The following is an 18,473-nucleotide window of genomic DNA, read 5'->3' as shown; positions in this document are numbered from 1 at the left end:
CTTCTTAGCAAATAAAGAAATACTTTTTTCCAAAACACATCCAATACTCTACAGTCCTACTTTCCAAAGTATCTGATCAAATTAGCGCTTATTGTAAACAATGAAGCAAAGTAATTATCAACACCTTCAGTTGATGTCATCAGTACTTTCAGTGCCTGTTAAGAAATGGTATATTTACTTTGCTTTTCTGTTCCTACTATCCATACTACTGGTACAATTGGACTGCTCAATAAAAACCCCAATATTTAAATAGCAAGAAATTCCATATACTCATATAAATGGAGTTTATCTGGAAATACTTAAATTTATTCCCCAGGATAATACCTTGCATAGGGTCAAGAGTGTGCTGCTTATCATATTGTCTAAAAATCCAGAACCTCCACATTGTATACAGTCTTCTACAACAATCCAAATCCTGCAAGGTCTTTTAGAGTGACAGGTGTATATTTACCACTGGTAAAACAGCATGCAAAACAACAGTATGTCTAACACCACCTTTCCAAAATATTATCCAATCAGGTTTGGAAACAGCAGGCTTTGAAACTTGGAAAGAAGGAGGTCAGCAAATCAAAGTAGCTACTAGAAATATTTCAGTAATTCATACTCTCTCACAAATACTGTCAGCTTAGGCTTTCATTTTACCTTGAGAAGGTATGTAGGAATATTGCTGAAATCTACAGGCAACTTTAAGAGGAAACGAGCTGAGAATTCTCCAGTCTGTGGAAAAAAGGTAACATTAGTGAGATCTGGTGTCTAAAACAGAACCACAAATTGAACGTTCTGAGGATGAAATATTAACCCAGAAAAACATGTAAGAGCTCATACTAAATAGAAGGACTTAGATTTAAAATAACATTTCTCAATGGAATTATTGAAGAAGAAAAAAAAATAATTTACAGATTTCACAGATGTTATGCGAGAAAACACTTTAAAACCATAAAACATCATTGCCAGTAAGTCAACAGCAAAAAGTCATCAGAATACAACAATGTGCATGACAAAAAAAAATAAATCAGACTATACTTTGTTAGGCCCTAAATATAGATTTATCTTGGCTGTACTCATTTCCGGACAAAGGTCCAGTGAAACCTGCAAATGGTCTGAAAGCAAAGTTAAAAAACTGACAAATTTGTAAGAGCATATAGGTAAAATAAAGGCATCTTCACAAATATTGCAGCTATATATAAGAGAATTTGTGTTGAGTGAGAACGTATTAGAAGTGTTCTCTGAATAAACATAGAGGAAAGAACTGAACTAGAAGGTTTTACATAATTTGTTCTCAGAATTATGTGACTCTTAACACCTAGATAACCATTTATTGAAAATTTGCCAAGCGTCCCCTACACATCGCTCTTTTTCATGCATAAAGTGCACGAAAAGGAAATGGAAAGGATTTCCTTTCTGTTTCATACACTTCCTTAAAACCAGACTTTGTCCACCTGGTTATGAAGCAATGAAGTTGGCTCTTTTTGAAAAACAAACGCCTGTCTGATTTCCTCCATATTAATTTTTTGTCATCTCTGTTTTTTAATTCAATAAAGTAGCCATACGGCAGCTTTATTTGTCATGTTGAATTAGCAGTACAAAAAGTGTTAAGCATTAATTTTGTGCAGTTAAGTACAAAAAATTAGGATATCTTGAGACAAGGTAGAAAAATTTTTTTCAGTTTTAATACCGCCCTATTTTTGCATACATATGCTATTTAGTTACCTGATAACATATGATTTTTAAAAAACAATACTTCATTTTAACAGGCATGGAGAGAAATCAAAGCTGTATGAATATGCAGTGCTCTTTCTCCCACAGTGAAACGTATGTGCTACTTCACTACTTCCTGAACAGTTATCTGTACCTAATTTTAATTTTAATATTTTAAATGTTTTGCATAGCCAATGTGAGAAGAAAAATACTTTAAACAAGAAGCGTACAATACACAAATTTTAACAAAGTGCACATGCATCTATGATGAACGTGCATACTGCAATTCTCATTAAAAGGGTGAATGCAAATATTATACTAGATTTAGACAGGATCATCTTTATTGTATATACAGCTATGCCTTGTGGTAAGCAAAATCTGTAGTACATCTGAAATAACGGAAGCATCCTTTCTACAAAATGCAGCAGTGACCCACGGAAGAGATGTAGAGAATCTTCACAGCCAACAGGTTGCCTGGGACCATGTCCAGATGGTACCTGAGTATCTCTAAGGGTGGAGATCCCACAGTCTCTCTGGGCAACCTGTACCAGTGCTCAGACCCCTCAATACTCAAGGGCTTATAACCCACACAGGTGACAGGAGAATACCTTTTGGGCCACTGCTTTACTACATTTAGTAGACACTATCACAAGAACTCCACATAGCTATGGGGACAGCGTGCTAAAAGCTACAACTCTTCAGGAGGAAAGTGTTCGAAGTCACCTATACTGATACCGAAAATTTAGCATATGCCTTTGCAAATAGTCAATACTTTTGCCTCCCCCCTCGATTAGCAGTGCTAATCCATAAATTGCTTTCAGCTCAGCGCAAGAGAAAACATGAAGGTTCTCACTGGCATATACCACCAGACCACAAGCCTCCGTAACGATGGACCACATCAATTGCTATGCATACTGATTCAGAAAGGAATTGGCTGAATAAAATACTGAAGGAAACCAGCTTGCTGATGCATAAGCCTCTCTGAGAAAGTACCAGAGGTCAAAGCCAATGGAAACTGCCTTTCCAAAACGAATGGTAAGCTGCTAAGCAAGGCAGCTTAGGAATATAAGTGATTTGTTTGCCAAGCACATTATTTTCTGTCCTATTGATGTGAAATAAAACTGAGAAGGAAAAATTATACAGAACTCAACTCCTTCAACTATTTTATGCCTAAATTAAGCATAGATTTCACCTCAAGCAACTAAGCACATACAGACAAAGACACTGATGTACATTAGATAGATGTACAATAAGCAACGCTAATATCAGTGCCAATCTGTTTCTTGGTCTATGTATCAGACATGAACTAGGAGGTAACGCGTTCTACCTTCCAGTCACTAAACAAGAAAAAAGGATCTTGAACGCAACCAAAATCTTTCCAATGGTACATTGCCATTTATGTAATTTGCCAGAAGGGTTTGCATGCTGTTAGGTTGTAACCCACCCTACTGCCTGCTAGCTCAGAATTGCCCTTAAAATTTGTCCCCAGTAGTCACACTAGACATAGAGGCAAAGCAATGCCACATAGAAACACCATGGAACAAAAAGCGAGCATGTATTAAATTAAAGCCAGACTCTGAAACCTTTCCTGATGACACTACTAGCGAGGATAAATGCCAATTTTCTGATGCTGTATTACCTATGCATGCAGATAAATCACCGACTTCCTGTGCATGCATAACACGAAGATTGCTCTGCTGACAGTCAGGGCACTCGCTTCTTATTTAGAGTGAAATGGCTATGATAGACAGTGCTTCTTATCTGGACTTAACTTCCAAAAAACGCCATACAACATTTGCCACAAAATCCAGAAAATTATTTCTGGTAAAATACCAACTCCGATGAACTGGGATGGCCTCTGATCAAAACATCAGCTGCTCCACGATATGGAAGTAAATAAGAACCTTCAGGCTAGAACTTTTATGTCATTCAACCAAGATTATTTTGCAATGTATTACTTCCAAAAAGGTTCTGGACAGGCAGGGAGCAGCCCCTGTCTATGGTGCTCACCTGCCCAACCCCAACCAGCTGGTCACAGGCATCAGGTCGAGTCAGCTGAATTTCTGGCCACAATACTGAGAGATCAGCTAGTTAACAGGTATCTGTATCAGCTGGCACTCTGCCAACATGAAGCTACTAAGCTAGATAATGGTTTGACTACTTGTCATAGATCTTGGAGATCACTTCAGGAAATTGGAGATACTGGAACAAAGGTATAAAAAGCAAATTTCTGTTCCATTTTGGGACACAGCACTGCATTCAGGCCTCCTCTTCAACTTATGCACTTAAGACGACTGTTTTCATAACACTGTGCAAGGTTCATTCATAGACGATTATTTCAGAAGCCTGCTGAGCTACTATCGATTCCCGAGAGACAGCAACAACATGAATTTCAATTACTTCTAGGCAGAGGAGGTAACACGCGGTTTACCTCTTGCTTTTCAGATAAACACTGCTATTGAACTGATCAAGACTAACAAGATAGTTGTAAAGAACAGGCAGGAGAACTACACAAGTTCATTTCATAGTTTTGAGCTTTAGGACACTTATAAACAAGCCTCTGTCATGCAGATAACAGGTTCACAGAATCTCCAAACAAGACTCTCAGTCTTCTTGATAGAGAATGTAAACTTTGAAAAGAAAGCACACGCTGAAGGAAATATTCAAAAGGCCTGAGTAGATATGACTTTCCCATAAAAAAAAGGAAAAAACTCCCAGTTTTCTACAATCTTGAGTAGAATTTTGGCAGCTGCCAAAAATCATAATAAAATCGCAGTATGGCTTAGAAAGCCTTCTGCATTTCAATAAACCAGATGTGGCAAGTCGTTTGTGATGCCATCTATAGAGAATAACATTTAAGAACAAATTAATTTGAATGAAATATTCTGATCTCTAAACACAAAAAAGAGATCTGAAATTCTCTGATAAAGAAAATTTTACTTGGCTTAAAATAAAAAAGCCTAGATGACTTGTCTAAGAAAATAAAAACAGATGAATATAACCACCATGAGTTGCAAAATAAACATCCTTGCGTCACCTGTAACTAAAGGATGAATAAAGTCACATAAGGCTGAGTTCTAGGCCCTGATAACAGAAATGCTGAATTTTCATCGATTTTCAGACTGCATCTATTTCAGAAGATACTGCTTCTGAAGGCCAGCTACCAATGAAATCAACTCAGTCGTAACGTGGAACTACACCCTAACACATCCTGCCCCTAAGCAGGCTGATTTGCCTGGGCAGGTTATCATAACAAGACTGTTATTCTGCCTCTCTCTTCACAGCTAACTCAAACTCCCACATAACACTGTATTGTGCCCTGTAAATACTGCAGAGACTTTTTCAACAGTGTTCAAAGTTTTCATCTATAGATCAAATGAACTAGCATCAGGTGGAAAAACAGTTACTCACCTGGAAATCTGGTTCAACCAAGTTAGTGGAATGACAACAATGTACAAAACAGGGAGCACAGAAAGCGAGCTGAAGTCAAATAGAAGTTTTCTCTATTGGAAACATAAAGCATGGAGATCCACAGAAACAACTCAAGTTTTCTAAGTCAAGAGCTGTATTTATTAAAATGAAAGGATCACTGAAAGCATTTTAGCAGAAATAATGTGAATAGCTTACCCAGTTGTTTTTTTTGCCGGCATAGATTTCCATGTTTTCTCCATATTGGGGCTCTTCAAGTAAAGTCTGATATTCAAACATGAGACGAGAGCTCTCACGTAATCGGCTGCACTGAAATTGGTGATACTGCTGCACGAGCTCTTTCACAACAAGCAGGAGACATTCAGGGTTTGAAGGATTCCAAGAAGCTAAATTCTGTCGAATTAGAAAAGAACAGAGACCAAAATTGTTTACAGTAATAGAAAGACAAGCAGTCCCCCTTTCATACTGATTCCAGAGGCACATATGCACGTGGAAGCTTTGTGACAAAGCTAAATCATAACATTAAAGGCAAAGGTTGTATCATGCTTTGGAAGAAAACCAGGTCAAACAGCAAAAGCAAGCCTTAATGCCAAATAAGAGTCCATATAAGGATCTACCAGAAAACTGATAACAGGTCTACTACAAGGCATAGACGCCCAAATTACCATTCTAGTCTTCCCTAAAATTACACTGTTGCACTTGAGAAGTTGAAAAGTTTTAACTTAAAAAGTTAAAACTGATGTGAAACATACAAGGATCAGGTAGGTACAACTTGGACAGTATCTGACTCAAAAAGCAGCCAGCCAAGTGAATATGCCAAATTGACATCAACTGTGGAAACTACTCTGCCACCATTATTCAAAGAGCAGATACAGTATTGACAGTGATGGAGCAAACAGGTTCTCTTCTGTTGCCTCAACCTCATGCTTTACTTCACCTTGAGTGCCTCTTCACTAGGCACCTTGACTCATCTCCTTAACACAAACGCCATCCACACAGTTTCCTTCAACGTGCCTGGCAGAAGTTTTTACTTCAAGTTGACCGTATACCAAGAAATGCAGTTAATAAATAAAAACGTTAACACAATGAGGATAACTGTGTCAGTAGCACAGTAGCAATGCTGTGTCTCAGTTTAACCACTCTAACATTAGCTTAGAGCAGTCTTCCATGCACAGTAAGTTTTATTGAGGAAGGTTTTCTGTGTTACAAACCATATCTAACATGATCAATGCTGCACGTCTACCTCTGATTGACCTAGAATGGACCAATGTTAAGGGCAGATGAGAACTGACTCTCTACTCCATGCTGACAGGACATGAGACAGTTCTGATGTAAAAGCCCATACACTTTGCACTTAGGTTCTCAACAGGTCTTCTTGATACAAGCTAAGGGCATGCTAACACAGACATGTGGCTTTTGGTAAGCGCTGAGTATAAGCAAAATTATTCTATATTCCTGCATATCAGATAGACCTATGACAAACAAACTAGCTGCAATGGGATTTTAAATTGCATGGATCGTAGTTAACATTAAGATCCTTAGAACTGGCAAAGATGCCCACATTTTACAACTAAGTGAAGATAAAATACAGTAGCTTCAAATAAATTACTTATCAGCAACTGAACGCAAAGTAGTTACTTTTGTCCTGGAAGTTGCAGACATTTCATACACAAATTATATGCATAATTTACATTCTTCAGCAAGGACAAAAAACACATTAGCCCTTTTCTACCTCTTTAGTGGAAAAACTGCTTTGGTAGGCATTGTTTTCTACAATGAAAGGACAGAAAATATTTCTATGCTTTGAAGTAGCTATCTTAAGACTGCCTTGTATTCCAACACATAAAAAACTACATTTCTTAACCTAGGTTAAGTAAATGAATGAAGCTGGATAAAAAATGTCCTCTAAAATATACAAGCTACTCATATTTTGTGTAAAACCAAAACTAATAAATATAAGCGATCAAGTTGCACAGAGAGGTTGTTGAGTCTCTGCCCTTGCAGATATGTAAAATTCGACTGGAAAAGGTCCTGGACAGCCTGTTCTATCTGATCGTGCCCAGGCAGAGGGGCTGGACTAGATAATATCAAAAGGCTCTTTCCAATCTCAGCTATTTTTTGATTCTATGATGAAGTTTACAAAAAGCTCAAACTGAAACAGAGAATCTTATGAAGGTAAGACTCCATAGTTCTCACCTGAAAAGAAATGAAAGTGTTGTATACAAGTTTTATCTTCTGATACTCTGGAAAGGCAGACAAAGCTTTATCAATTACTCATCACAGATCACACCTTCAGCACTATAGTGAAATCTACTTGTAGCCTAATCTTAGCTACGTGGCTATTTCCATTAAAAAGGCTTTTATTTTTTTATTATCTCTGATGACTGCAGTTCATCAATATATCCCTTTGGAACGGTTTTATACAGACTTCAGTACATGTGTATGATACTGTAATAATTCAAACATTTATCCTTCCATAACTTTATATTTGTTTCCCTCTGAAGTCATATATTAAGATGTTATCAAAATGAATTTCTCATTTTCAGCATCATTTAAAACATGGTTTTTAGACCACTGTCATGACCTTCAGCAACATCACTCATGATTTTTTGAATGACTATGGCTGGCAGTACTGCATTAACTGTCTACACACAACTCATTCCTGTGATTAGGATGAAAAAAGAAATTTATATCACACATAAAAAAGAAAATGGTTGGGGGCGATAGAGTTTTGGAAAGTGGTGCTCTCATTCTTCAGAAACAGACGCTGTTCTTGCTTTGACAGAGAAAGAAAAACGTACAACCTTATGAGTGTGAATGGAGCACTTAAGGGAACACTTTCCTCTAGAGTACAAATCTGAAAAAGACTCGATGTTTACTTAATGTACAGATTCACCCAAGAATGACAGGCTCAGCTTAAGAAACACAACGGGACATGATTACTGATCATGATTTGCTTTGTTTTACATGGATGAATGAACACTTAAATGAACAATTACAGGGTTAAACTGTACACCTCCTGCTCACCATGATTCTGGTAAAAAGGGCCGCCCAGCGCAGCCAAAATACTATCCTTGAACCCCTGCCTTCAGAAGCTACCACAGTGTCACAGGCTCCAGATTTGACCATGGCTTGAAGTCAAAGTACTCTGTTTTTTTCCCCTCCTAAGTAAAGAACACCTATTAAATGGGAATATTATCATTGCCATATCTTAAAAGGTAAACTCTATTCCAGAGTAACAGTGAATAGGTGAGATACTAAGACTGTAAATTCCTCAAATACATACCACAGAGCGACTGAAAGCCTTGTTCTACCCGGTCTGCCACCTACAGCTGGCAAACATTTATTCCCAATTTGAACACATTTAAGCTTATCCGTTCCTACAAAATACTACAGAAAATTTGTCAGATAGCGTCTTCTAGGAAACACATTTTGTAACATGCAGTCTGAAACCAGACTCTGTATAACCTTAAGTTTCCTGTTCCCAAGCTGCTGCTCAAATAAAGCATTTCCAGAAAGCCAGAGGATGTAATATGCCAGTATGTATTGATATCAGCCAGACAAGTGGGAATAACCTTTCCTCCTAATGACATTGGTATAACACAATAGAAATGTTCTGTCAAAGGAAATGACCAGCAATATTTTAATAACTGACCTAAATGCAACTGAACCTTTTGTTTTTTAAATAACATTAAACCACAGAACAAAAAAAAAAGAGCAAGAGGAAATCCATTGTCATTTGTCCAGCACGGAGCTAGAATATTGCTCTCTTCAAAGAATTCAAGAACACTGCATGAACACAGTGTTTATGCTGTATTGCCTTAAAGCTACAGGAATTAAAATGAAAGATTTGACTGCAGGATCCTTATTAAATACCTTTCATTCAGTAACTGAAGACTCAAAGTACGAACTGGTTATAAAAACAAATCATCTGGAGAAAAATTCAACTACCCACCCAGTACATACATCAATTACAACGGATCCTCACAGATGAAAGAATGAATATATAATAGTTGCACAAATTTTCTGTAACACAAGTACCGATTGAAATAAACATTAATTTTTAACTTTAGAATTATATTATTGTAGTGCTGCTTATTTGACAATTGGCCATTACATTTCTAGTCATTTTGTTAACTTTGCAGAAGTGCTGTTCTTTACAGAATATATAAATTTATAAGTTTTAACACAAACACTTCTGAATTCAATGAAATATTCATGTACAAAATTTCATTTTAGATATAGAATCATAGAATGGTTTGGGTTGGAAGAGATTTTAAAGATCATCTAGTTCCAAACCCCCTGACATGGGCGGAGAAACCCTCCACTACACCAGGTTGCTTGATGCTTCAACCAACCTGGCCTTGAACACTTCAACAGATGAAGCAGCCACAACTTCTCTGGACAACCTGTTCCAGTGCCTCACCATCTGCAGAGGGAAGAACTGCTGCCTTATCTAATTGAAATCTACTCTCTTTCAGTTTAAAGCTATTACCCCTTGTCCTACCAATGCATGCCCTTGCATAAAGTCCCTCTCCAGCTTTCTTGTAGGTCTCCTTCAGGTACTGAAAGGCTGCTATAAGATCACCCCAAAGCCTTCTCTTCTCCAGGCTGAACAGTCCCAACTCTCTCAGCCTGTCTTCATAGCAGAGGTGCGTCAGCCCTCGGATCATTTTTGTGGCCCTCCTCTGGACCCACTCCAGCAGCTCCATGTCCTTCTTGTGTTGGGCACCTTAGAGCTGAACTCAGTACTGCAGGTGGGGTCTCATGAGAGCAGAGGGGCAGAATCACCTCCCTTGACCTGCTGGCCACACTTCTTTGGATGCAGCCCAGGATACAGTTGGCTTTCTGGGCTGCCAGCACACATTGCTGGCTCATGTTAAGCTTCTCATCCACCAGCACTCCCAAGTCCTTTTCCTCAGGGCTGCTCTCAATCCAGTCATAATGATAAGCCTCAATCCAGCCCTCAGATCATCTTCATGGCCTGCCTCTGGACCCACTCCAACAGCTCCATGTTCTTCTTGTGTGGGGGGCCCCAGAGCTGAACACAGTATTCCAGTTGGGGTTTCACAAGAGCAGAAGAGATGGGGAGAATCACTTCCCTTGACCTGCTGGCCACACTTCTTTTGATGCAGCCCAGGATACGGCTGGCTTTCTGGGCTGCAAGAACACATAGCTGGCTCATGTTGAGCTTTACATCAAACAACATCCCAAGTCCTTCTCCTTAGGGCTGCTCTCAACTCACTCTTTGCCCAGCCTGTACTTGTGCTTGGGACCTTGCACTTGCCCTTGTTGAACTTCGTAAGGTTCGCACAGGCTCACCCCTCAAGTCTGTCAAGGTCCCTCTGGATGGCATCCCTTCCTTCCAGCATGTCAACCACACCACACACCTTGGTGTCGTTGGAAAACTTGCTGAGGGTGTACTCAATCCCACTGCCCATGTCATCGATAAAGATGTTAAATAGCACTGGTCCCAATATCAACCCCTGCGGAACACCACTCATCACTGGTCTCTACTTGGACATTGAGCCATTGACCGCAACTCTGAGTGCAACCATCCAGTCAATTCCTTATCCACTAAGTGGACCATCCATCAAAAGTGTATCTTTAAGTGTTGCTTATTTGCCCTAAGCACTGTCATTCATCCGAAAATACTTTTAAACCACTTTATCGTGATTCAGTTTGAACAGTATATCATAATACATGCTATGTTGTTCTCTGTTTCAAACAGTACCTTCCTTAACCTTCCTTCTATTTTTTAAATCTAAGATAGATTAAGCAACTACCTGTAACATGCATAGTTGAAACCTAACTAAAGCAGAATTCGATGCTTATCAAGTTGATCCCTTGTAGAATGTCTTAATCACTACAATTTCAGCATTATAATGATTCTTTTGAGGACATGCAAGGATGTGTCACTTTAGACAACAAGAGTAGTGTCCCTGCAACAGTAAATTGACCTGTTTCTTTAGAGGTAAAGGATCTTCTAAATACAATTTTAATTAGCAATGCAGTTTTATATACACTATAAAACTTTGGAAGTTGTTTTAATAAGCGAAATCTTATTCTAAACACTTCACAGCAAAAAAGGAGTAGCAGCCTGTGCGCTTCACTTTCTGATACTCTAGCCAATACAGCTTTTTAAGAAATAGCATTTTAAAATATTTAAAATATTAGAAGAACAGAGTGAGCTTCCAGTGTTTCTGTATTCCATGGCTCCAAGTTTTGTCACAAAACTCGGACATTGCATACGAATTAATCTCTGAAGGCAACTTCAAAATTATGAGTTTTAGTTGTTACATCTTCAGAAAAACCCTGGAAGTGTGAAAACATACATAACCTCATTTTCTACAGCTAGACTGTTGAAGCCTGGCAGGTATGAAAAACTCAATTAATGAAAGCACCAGCAAATATGTATACAGCAAAAGAGTTGCTGCTTTCTGCAGCTTCGATCAAAATCTCATTCTGCTCTGCTCACCTGGACCTTCAATTTTGTCCCTGACATTTATACATTCACATAATTTTATCAAAATCTTATCTATGCTGAAAAGAGAGGGTTTTATATAAAACTGCCGTAAAATTGCAATTAAAATGAATTTTATATAAAAAAATGAGCACACTGACTGGGGTACTGACAAAGTTACATATTTCACTCAATAAATCTTTTCTAATTTTAAATGAGATTTCTGCAGACTTTCCAGAGAGGTAATCAAATTCCACAGAACAATCACTAATGCACTTAAAGAAGTCCAGACTTGGATCCAATTCTTTGTCTTGCTTGCCATCAAATATCTTAGAGAGTTCGCACTGCAGATTTCACTTGAAGTTACTCAAAAGTTAGCCAGCTATACTAAAAGTGTCCCACTGTACAACAATATACGAGTCAATTCAAACTGTGCATCTCCAACTACTTCTGCACTCACGTTCATCTCATATGACAGCTTACGTGCACATCTCAGAATGGTTACGACCATTTTTCATGTTACCATTTTTTCAGCATATCATGAAAGAACTTATCTGTCATTTCTGAGCACACAGACAGAGCTGCAATTAAACAATTCTGTCTAGACACTGCTTGTGTGTCTCCGTAACTTCCACTTAAACTAGGAGCAACTCCACACTTCAGATCTTAATTTCAACCTTTCAATTGGCTTTTGGCTTGGCCATACTGCAACTTGTGTTACTTTCCTCTTCTAAAAAGGTAAACTGTTACCCCCTCTTCAGCAGTTTATTGTAGTAGCAGGTTTAGTAACGTCAGAAGACAACTACATATTTTCTTGTGGACAAAAAGCCTGGTAATGTCATCTGTGACAGCTGGCTAATCCCCATTTTTTCAATTAGGGAATGAATTCAAAATGGTCTACAGGAATGAATTTGAAATGATCTACAAGAAAAGTAATGGAACTAGAACTTTCATAGGATAAAGACCAGATTCCAGAAGCATCGTTGCCCACACAGCTGCAGCTACTGTCACAGAGAGGATGGCCAATAACTATTAACCTACCTGTAAGCAAGTAACTCAAACAAAAGGAAGCTGAATATTCTTTTGTGGCAGAAGTTGCCCTGGCAATTGCTAACTTTTTTCCACTATTGGACTAAGCGTCAGGAAAAGGTCTTTGAGAAAATAGTTATCTAGACTTTAGAGTAATTAAGTAATAGCATGTACATCCACTAAATCTGCCCTCCATCTCACGCTGTATGGCAATATAAATAGAAAAATAATATTCAGTTATTATACAGAGACTAGTAGACCATAGGCATCCATTAAATTGTGTCTACATTGGAGAAATCCAAAGTGATTCAGGAGATCTGTTCTGAAGATCTGCCCCATATTAATTTAAACAAGCTCAACAAAGAGCATCATTTTTACTAAGTACAACCCCACAGATTTTGTTGGGGTGCAAAGCCAATCTTCACATTCCCTGGCTCTTGATCCTGTCTCCTGACAGGAGTTGGCTGCACAGAGAGCAGTTTGATAAGGAAAGGTTTTTGGACCATCAGACACAAGCAAAGTGTTGAGAAAATGAATTCACTTAGAGTGTGTATAAAGAGGCGGAGTGAAGATATTATAAGGCCACCCACAAAGTGCAACTTAAGCCATTTCAACCGTAACTCATTTAAATGAATAGCAATGACACCAACTGGCTTTCAAAAAGATAAAAGAAAATTTGCAGCCAGACAGTATCAGTTTTAATGAGATCTTTTCAGAGGCGAGTGAAAAAAACCCACAAAGTAGTTTCTTAGCCCTACTAGCAAATACATGCAGAATTTAGCTTTGCAAAGTAACCATACTATAAAACTTTTGGCAAATAAACCACATTTAAGTTTTCTTCTGGAACATTTTGTGCTTTGCAGTCTTTCCTTTATCCTTCCAAAAAGCTAATCAAGAACCTATGCAAACCACTTAGCGTCCGTGATTATCTATTTTCCCCTTTTTCAGAACATAATGCACCTTGTGTTCCACAAGCAGCTAATTCATAGCCTCCTTCACAGGTTATTGCTTATTTCATAACTTCAGGCAATGTCTGTAACAAACTATAATTCTACAGTATCAGAAAGAAAATACAATAACAATTTCTAATTGATCTGAAGTTGTTTTTCTTTGAAATGTGTTTAGAAATCCAGGTTGCCAGAATATCTTCCAGGAATGTGATTTTAAAGAAGACAGATTGTAACTGTTTTTCCTGGCTATACTACAGGAAACAACAGCAAGATCTTATTTTAAGTTAGTGTACTTTTATATTTCTAAGCAAGAAATTAACTTTCACGAGAAAATGTCAGTAAACAAAACCTCCCAAGCCCGTAACAGTGGTAATGCATTTCTATAGCATCTTTCATCCAGAATTATCATAAAGAATAATGTAAGTACAGATTTGCATTTTGTTTATATCTCTGCACACCACACGCACAAAACTTGCACCCTACAGTGGCTTAAAATCAGTACTAACGTAAGTTTTCACCTAAAACAAGAAAGATCACACTGTGATATCAGCACTTATGCTCCATATAAATACAGAGGAGATATGGGTTCAGTCATTATGGCATTACTCTAGAAACTGGGATATCTGGTTTCAGTCCTTGCTTTGCTACAGTCTTCATCGGCCACCACGGGGGAATTGCTCACAGAAAAAAGCACAGGATAATTATCTGCCATATGCTCACATCTTTCTATCAACAGATATTTTTCACAGTATTTGCAGGGCTGGAGTGTTATAACAACTTCATAGGCTTCAGTTTCTTAGCAGCCAGCACTTAAACATCCTACAGGCTGCAGTTTCAAATCAATCACTGTAAACCTACATGCCATCTACTTGTCATCTTATTTTCACAGGTTCTTCATATCCCCCTCCTGCAAAGCACCACTGGAACAACTTTCTGGAGTGATCTGCTTGAAATGATCATTTTTGGGCACAAGCAAACATCAAAACTTAACATTTCATAAAAACAGTTCAACCGAGGAGCACTTTTATCATGGCAAATACAACCAAAGAACTTACAGACCTTGTGTGCTCTACTAGCTATTCTGTATAACAGATAAAAAGTTTGCATAAAGCAAAGCTTGGGATAGTCAGTATTTATTGTATTTTTATTTTTAATGAGAGGCTGTGAAAACTGGATGCAGAAATTACAATAGTTTATAAATGCTTAGCTGAAATCTCAAATACCTGAAAGCCTTGATTTAGCATGAAAATACAGAACAGGAAAACAACACACTAAGAAATTAATCCTGCTTTCAGAACAGCATTTTACATTTTGTATAAAATTATTTTCCCTCTTTTCTTCCCCTGGCCACACAGTGTGATTCTTGATTAATGATCCCAAAGCTAAGGCAACTCTAAACCCCAGCAAACCTGACACACAGAAAACACTCTTCTGCTTTCACCTAGAATAAACGTACCACTGCCTCTCAAGCACCATTCCACCATAAAAGGAGTGAACTCAACTTCCAAAGGTTACTACAAATTACTTCCATGCCCTGCTGTAGGAAGAGACAGCTGATCTTTGTACCTTAAGGGTGCTCTGGACATGCAGCAAACTGTGAAGCTGTGCCCGGAAGAGCATTTTCAAGTTGTGCACTCTTCCTGAAAACGTCTGCCTGTTTCTCTGCCTGTTTCTCCCACAGAGCTGTCTTACAAGATAATCAGACCGTTAAAAGCTACAACTGCCTACTATCCAAAGAGAGAGGGTACAATACTATCTAATTAATCTCCTAACGACTTGGCATGCCCAAGTATTTCTTGTCCTACTTTGCTAAGGGATTAGGGCAAGTTTTGTTCCTTTCCAGACCTCCCAGCACACTCCTCTCAGAAAGCAGATGGTGTATTTACCTGTTCTGAGAACGAATTACTTAATTCCCTCAGCACCTATAAATCCTGGGAGAGGGAATCCAGTGCACTAATCGTTAGTTAATCCACGTGAGTACACAGCATTTTTGCCCCTTGGGAGTCTGTAACCAGAGGCGTACATATTTAACTAGACATGACAAGCAAAAAGAACAAAGCATGAAGACAAGATTAATTTCAACACGAGGCATATGCAGACGCATCTTTTACCTAAAGACTTACTCATGCACTGATGGTAGCGTGAAATAGGCCCCAGCTCCTCAGACCCTCAGTGGACCAGAGAACAGACCACTGTCTCAATGTTACTGCTTTAACTCAAGAGTTCTTTTTTAAATAGCAAGTCTTTCACTCTTATCAGTTCTTGGGGTTTTTCCTTTCCTGTCAAAACAAGTAATTTTAGCTACAGCAATGAGGCAGAACCTTCACAGCTACTGTTTTGGACAGCATCCACTAAGATCTCTTGAGCATTCACTGTTGGGTGGCACATGCAGAACTGTTTTCTTCTAACTGCTTTTTCCTCTCCCAGAATCCCGTAAATTAAAATCAATATATCACGTGGTGGGTCTCACTGGCCAAGCAGTATTTCCATCTTTACTTCTACATTTGTACTACAAAAGAGTTTATAGGGTCTTGAAAATACAATCCCTAAAGAAAACATTTTCAAAATACCATTGTCTAAATCAGAAGACATTGAAAATAAAAATTATTTCTCTTCTATATCGGACAAATTAATGCAAATTACTTTTCTCAAAAAAGCAGTGTAAGAAAAAGAATTCTCATTGGGTGTCTTTATGCAAGTAAAAGTTGCACCTCTAGGAAGACACATATAGGGTAAAATTCATGTAAAACTATGAACTGCAAACAAAAGTCACAAGATGTTGACTACATTTGAACTATATTTCTGTAGTTATCTTAAAAAAGAGAGCTACGCCTGAAGATCTGAGATGGAAGACAGCAAGGAAACACAGACATAAAAGCATTTAAAGAATGAGTAAAACAAAGAGAGGTTTTGAAACAAATACAAGTGGAAACTTAGACCAGTAAAAAGAAAAGAAAATACAGCTTGTGCCCTCATCCATTTGGGGAAATGAATACATCTTTTGAAAATTACCCTGAGTGCAAAGACATTTCTTTGCGCCAACAACATCTTCTGAAGGAAAGAAACTGCAGGGTCCCAGACTTAAACTAATCCCATTAAAGAAAAGTATAATCACAAATTATAACAGAATTCACAGTCTAGAATTTAATCAAATATGAAACTGCATTATCACACAGAATGATTATTTCTAACTGACCTTCTGTAATCAGTTAATTTGAAAGTCTGTTCTGCTTGCATATTTATAAGCAATGACCGACTTTCTCTAGATAAAAATGAATTATCATGGCTCAACAACTTGAATTCAATGAATTCATTGAATTTAAATGTATTCTCATTTCAGCAAGATTATGCTAGATTTGATCTTTTCTCTTAAAAAAAAAAAAAGAAAAAAAGAAAAAGAAAATCTTGTAAATGTGTTTCTAGAAAGCTAACAAGCTGTTGCCTTCAAGCCAAGTCATTTCTTAGTGTTCTAGAGTTTTTACGAGGAAGCGGAGTGTATTCTGCCAGTACCATTACACATCAGGGCCAGAATCCTTTCAGCTTCTGCCAGTTTCCCTAATAATATTTTTTTTTCAAATTGTAATAAAATATTGCTCGAGTATGATATTATTTTGATTAATTGAAATAAAAAATAGTCATAACTACATTATCAGTTTGCTGGTTCATATTAAAGAATTATCAATACCTATATTATTACACTCCCAGACTTCCAAATAAAAGTCATTCTGCTTTCACACGTCCGGCTTGGGATATCCAACTTGATATTTTTGGTTTAAACTAACAATGATTTGAAACTCAGTGAGATGCTGGAATTCATTATACCACCCTCAGCAATAGCAAGGTCTTTATTTCTTGCAAAGCAGGTATATTATAGATACTTATATAAATACATCAACACATTTAGGCATCCATGTCTGGTAACTGGCAAATTGAAGTTACGCTGTAGCATGTATTTTCCCCTCCAATACGACACCATCCACCTGAAGAGTCTTTCGTTTGCTCAATCCTGTTGCTTCCTCAGGTAACCATTAGTGATAACAGAGAAAGTTGTGCTTCTTGGAGGAAAAACTGATGCACATCAAATATACCAGGAAGAGACAGCGAAGGAGACTAACTAGGGCATTGCTAGATAAACCTGACTGGCCACAAAAAAGCACTGCTGACAGAGGCAGGCATTCACACTGTTAATAGCACTGTCATATACTAGGGAAATCTGAGCAACTTCCACGGTTTCCTCCAAGTGCTTTCTAAAACTATCCTTCTTAGGAAGTCTAAAAATCCCTGTAAGAGTTCCTACAGAAGAGGAATAACAGTAATACACCCTGATCATAGAGGGGATAGCACTAGATGCAGATGTCTTTGAAACTGGTAGTGGAAGAGTTGCCAGGCACATCTCCTTAAATGAGAAGTGGTAAAAAGTGTCTGAAAGCAGTCAAAGTCTCTGAAAACTTATAGAAAAGATGAGGCAAAGGAGCAGCTTCTGTTTTGCCTTCATGGACTGTGAGTTGCCCTTGTGAAAATATCCAGCAACATGAACAACTGATATTGGGAAGGAGCAAGTCACAGACTCAACAGAGTCATTGCCTACAAGAAAAATTGCAAATTCAGTGACTCCAACTATCCCTTAAAGAAGATTCAAAGGCTTTCTCCTCCCAGTTTGTTATCTAACATAACCACACAGTTCACAACTTAGATTTTTCTCTTGTTCATGTTGGTAGACTTCGCTTACTCTTTCAGCAAGATATATTAGTACACGGTACTAATACAGACTGACTGTATCTCTGATGGGATATTCTCATGGTGTACAGAATAAGTGGACTGGAGAACCATCAGATATTGAAATGGGCTTCCAGAGGAAATCTTGAAATGTTTGGGGTAAGTGAGATCAATTGTCTGGCACTATT

General features: G+C 38.0%; 1 protein-coding gene across 1 annotated transcript in view; it reads right to left on the bottom strand.

Annotated features, from left to right (window-relative positions):
• Positions 1-18,473, bottom strand: part of BABAM2 (BRISC and BRCA1 A complex member 2) — a 170,891-nt gene that overhangs the window by 112,394 nt on the left and 40,024 nt on the right. Inside the window, exons 4-5 of the mRNA XM_009987645.2 lie at positions 5,326-5,520; positions 643-717 (exon numbers count right to left, since the gene is read on the bottom strand). Coding sequence (XP_009985947.1) covers positions 643-717; positions 5,326-5,520 — 270 coding nt within the window. The remainder of the gene's footprint in view (positions 1-642; positions 718-5,325; positions 5,521-18,473) is intronic.

The sequence above is a fragment of the Tauraco erythrolophus genome, chromosome 2 (assembly GCF_009769465.1).
Source record: "Tauraco erythrolophus isolate bTauEry1 chromosome 2, bTauEry1.pri, whole genome shotgun sequence".
Lineage (NCBI taxonomy): Eukaryota > Metazoa > Chordata > Aves > Musophagiformes > Musophagidae > Tauraco > Tauraco erythrolophus.
Note: the sequence above shows the minus strand (reverse complement) of the source record. Positions and strands in the feature narration are given on the sequence as shown.